This window comes from Rattus norvegicus, chromosome 6 (assembly GCF_036323735.1).
Source record: "Rattus norvegicus strain BN/NHsdMcwi chromosome 6, GRCr8, whole genome shotgun sequence".
Taxonomy (NCBI): Eukaryota; Metazoa; Chordata; class Mammalia; order Rodentia; family Muridae; genus Rattus; species Rattus norvegicus.
This window is the reverse complement of record NC_086024.1, coordinates 45,690,767-45,694,099: the sequence shown is the minus strand read 5'-3', so window position 1 is coordinate 45,694,099 and position 3,333 is coordinate 45,690,767. Positions and strand designations below refer to the sequence as shown.

General features: G+C 56.8%; 1 protein-coding gene across 1 annotated transcript; it reads left to right on the top strand.

Annotated features, from left to right (window-relative positions):
- Positions 1-393: 393 nt before the first annotated feature.
- Kcnf1 (potassium voltage-gated channel modifier subfamily F member 1) lies at positions 394-3,072 on the top strand. The gene has a single exon (NM_001169104.1). It carries the CDS (start codon positions 893-895, stop codon positions 2,408-2,410), a length of 1,518 nt encoding a protein of 505 aa, NP_001162575.1. The 5' UTR covers positions 394-892; the 3' UTR covers positions 2,411-3,072.
- The last annotated feature ends 261 nt before the right edge of the window (positions 3,073-3,333 follow it).

Below are 3,333 nucleotides of genomic sequence, written 5' to 3'. Positions count from 1 at the left end.
GCTGGAAGCTGGCAGCTAGGCTAGCAGGAAAACCTGGGTTAAGGGATGTCTAAGCCTTCCTCTCTTTTCATCTTGTGACCTGAAGCAATTTCCTTTTTATTGTGAAGTCTGGGACAAGTTGTAGTGGTAGAGGATAAGGTCCCACCACCAGCAGGGCAGTGCTCGGGAGTGTCAGAGACCCTTCCAGGGCCTACGGAAGCCTAGGACAGAAGGAATGTGCCCAAGGAGTGCACAGCTGCCCCTTGAGGAACTTGGTGAACAACAGACAGAGGGCCTCTTTCCCCTCTCACCTGGCTGCGCAGGAAGGACTTGGCAGCCTGAACCCGGTGGCCTTAAAGCTGTTGGTCCTAACCTCTCAGCTCGCAGTTCAGCGGTTGGTGCCGGTGACACGATGGCAGCAGCTGTGCAGGTCTGCCCAAGGGTTAACTCATTCCTGGGCAGCTGCAGCGCGTGCGGTGCGAAATCTCACCAGAAGAGGGTACAGTAGCAAAGCGTTTGACGTCAGGCTGGAATTCCTATTGTGTTTCGGACCCGCTCCGGCAAAGCCAGTCCAAGTTAGCTCTCGGTACAGCCCAGATCGCGCAGCTCTGGGGCTGACCCGTCACTGCCACCGCTCATCCAGGGAAGGAGGACGCTGCCTGCGAGAAAAACCTCGTCCTGTCCCGGACCGACCTGAAGGAGCCCGTGGGTGAGTGTCCCCAACACCGAAGCCGAAGCCACTGGCCGCAGAGTCCCCCGCCAGCACTCCTGGATGCCCGCGTGCAGCCCCGCCACTGGGTGCATGGCTCCCTTACGGTGCGCCCCAGCCTGCCACCGCCGGTTCTGAGTGCCTTTCCCGGCAGGTGGTTGTTGTCCCCGAGGGCCTCGCATTGGCAGCGGCTGCGCAGGGAGCATGGAACCGGGGCTTGCAAGCGAACCCACCAGGAGCATGGACGCATCTGCGGAGCAAAGCCTCCCAGAGCCAGGCAGCCAGGACTCTGTGGCAGGCGATGACATTGAGATCGTGGTAAATGTGGGGGGCGTGCGGCAGGTGCTCTATGGAGACCTGCTCAGCCAGTATCCCGAGACGCGGCTGGCAGAGCTCATCAACTGCTTGGCGGGGGGCTACGACACCATCTTCTCTCTGTGCGATGATTACGACCCAGGCAAGCGCGAATTCTACTTTGATCGGGACCCGGACGCGTTCAAGTGTGTCATTGAAGTATACTATTTCGGTGAGGTCCACATGAAGAAAGGCATCTGCCCTATCTGCTTCAAGAACGAGATGGACTTCTGGAAGGTGGACCTCAAATTCCTGGATGACTGTTGCAAGAGCCATCTGAGTGAGAAGCGCGAGGAACTGGAGGAAATCGCGCGCAGGGTGCAGCTCATCTTGGACGACCTGGGTGTAGACGCTGCCGAGGGCCGCTGGCGCCGCTGCCAGAAGTGTGTCTGGAAGTTCCTGGAGAAGCCGGAGTCTTCGTGCCCAGCGCGGGTGGTGGCAGTTCTATCCTTTTTGCTCATCCTTGTCTCCTCCGTGGTCATGTGCATGGGCACCATACCTGAGCTGCAAGTGGTGGACTCTGAAGGCAACCGCGTAGAGCACCCGACGCTGGAGAACGTGGAGACTGCTTGCATCGGCTGGTTCACTCTGGAGTACCTGCTGCGCCTCTTCTCATCGCCCAACAAGCTGCACTTTGCCCTGTCCTTCATGAACATTGTGGATGTGCTGGCCATTCTCCCCTTCTATGTGAGCCTCACACTCACGCATCTGGGTGCAAGAATGATGGAACTGACCAACGTGCAGCAGGCTGTGCAGGCCCTAAGGATCATGCGCATCGCACGCATCTTCAAGCTAGCCCGCCACTCCTCAGGCCTGCAGACCCTCACCTACGCTCTCAAGCGCAGTTTCAAGGAACTGGGGCTATTGCTTATGTACCTGGCCGTGGGCATCTTCGTCTTCTCCGCACTAGGCTACACCATGGAGCAGAGCCACCCTGAAACTCTGTTCAAGAGCATCCCCCAGTCCTTCTGGTGGGCTATCATCACCATGACCACAGTGGGCTATGGCGACATCTACCCCAAGACCACTCTGGGCAAGCTCAACGCGGCCATCAGCTTCTTGTGTGGGGTAATTGCCATTGCCTTGCCCATTCACCCCATCATTAACAACTTTGTCAGGTACTACAACAAACAACGTGTCCTGGAGACGGCAGCCAAGCATGAGCTGGAGCTGATGGAGCTCAACTCCAGCAGCGCAGAAAGCAAGCCCGGGGGCTCTCGCAGCGACCTGGACACCCTGCCCCCAGAGCCTGCTGCCAGGGAGGGGCCAAGTTGGGGTAGCCGGCTGAAGCTCTCACACAGCGATACCTTCATTCCCCTGCTGACAGAGGAGAAGCATCATAGGACCCGGCTACAGAGCTGCAAGTGATGGCTGGGCTCCCTGGCAGGGACAAGACTGGGCTGTGGATGGACAAACCATTGGGTAGACATGTTAGTAGGCATGTCTATGGTTTCAGAGGAGTCGCTTGTGTCTTCCAGCCCTCCCCTGAGCAGACCTTTGCCAAGACTGGGTAAGACTCCTTGGGTGCCAGCTGTCCAGGTGCAGGGGGTCTGGGGAGTGCAGGAGTCACAGGGCCACTTGGGGCTATCAGAATGGCCTGGCATGAGCCCTTATCTGCTTCTGTGTCCCCTTCAATAAAACCTCCTATCCAGCATACCCTCCATGCTGTGGGTTGTCTCAGGCTGGTTACCCCAAGAGTGACTACTGCACACCCTAGTGCCAGGCCAGGAAGGAGGTGTGCAGCTCCAGAGGGAGTGGGGGTAGCTATTTTTAGTTGAGAGCTAATTAAAGAAGGGCTGCAAGGCAGGGTTCAGCTCCAAGGCGCCTTGCCACATTCCAGGAGACACTCTCCTGCTTCCTTCTGTGGGAAAGCTGCCTCACTGAGGCTCGGGAAGGAAGGAGAGGTGACAGAGCCCACTGGTGGGGCACCTAACTCATAGTTGCCACCTGTGGAGTAGGCCTTTTCACACACCCCTTTTTCCTTTCCAGCTACCCTGGTAGACAGGCATCCCCATTTTACAGGTAAAAAAAAAAACTGAGGCTCAGGATCAAACAGAGGAGAAATTCAGCCCTGGTTCTGATTATCCCCATGTGGTCTCTCCAACAACAGGCTGTATTAGGGCAGAGACATTTGGGGAGTCTTATAAGGGAGGGTCTAAATTCCTCAGTGATCTGTGTATGAGGGAAACCTCAGAGAATCACAGTTCTTAGTTCAGCTCTTGGCATTAGGGTGGCTCAGTCATTTATTGAAGGGGAAACAGTCACAGCTGTTTCTATCGTTCTAGGCTAGG

Coding starts and splice junctions, on each gene's coding strand:
- Kcnf1 (NM_001169104.1), top strand. CDS start 893: ATGGAACCGGGGCTTGCAAGCGAACCCACCAGGAGCATGGACGCATCT.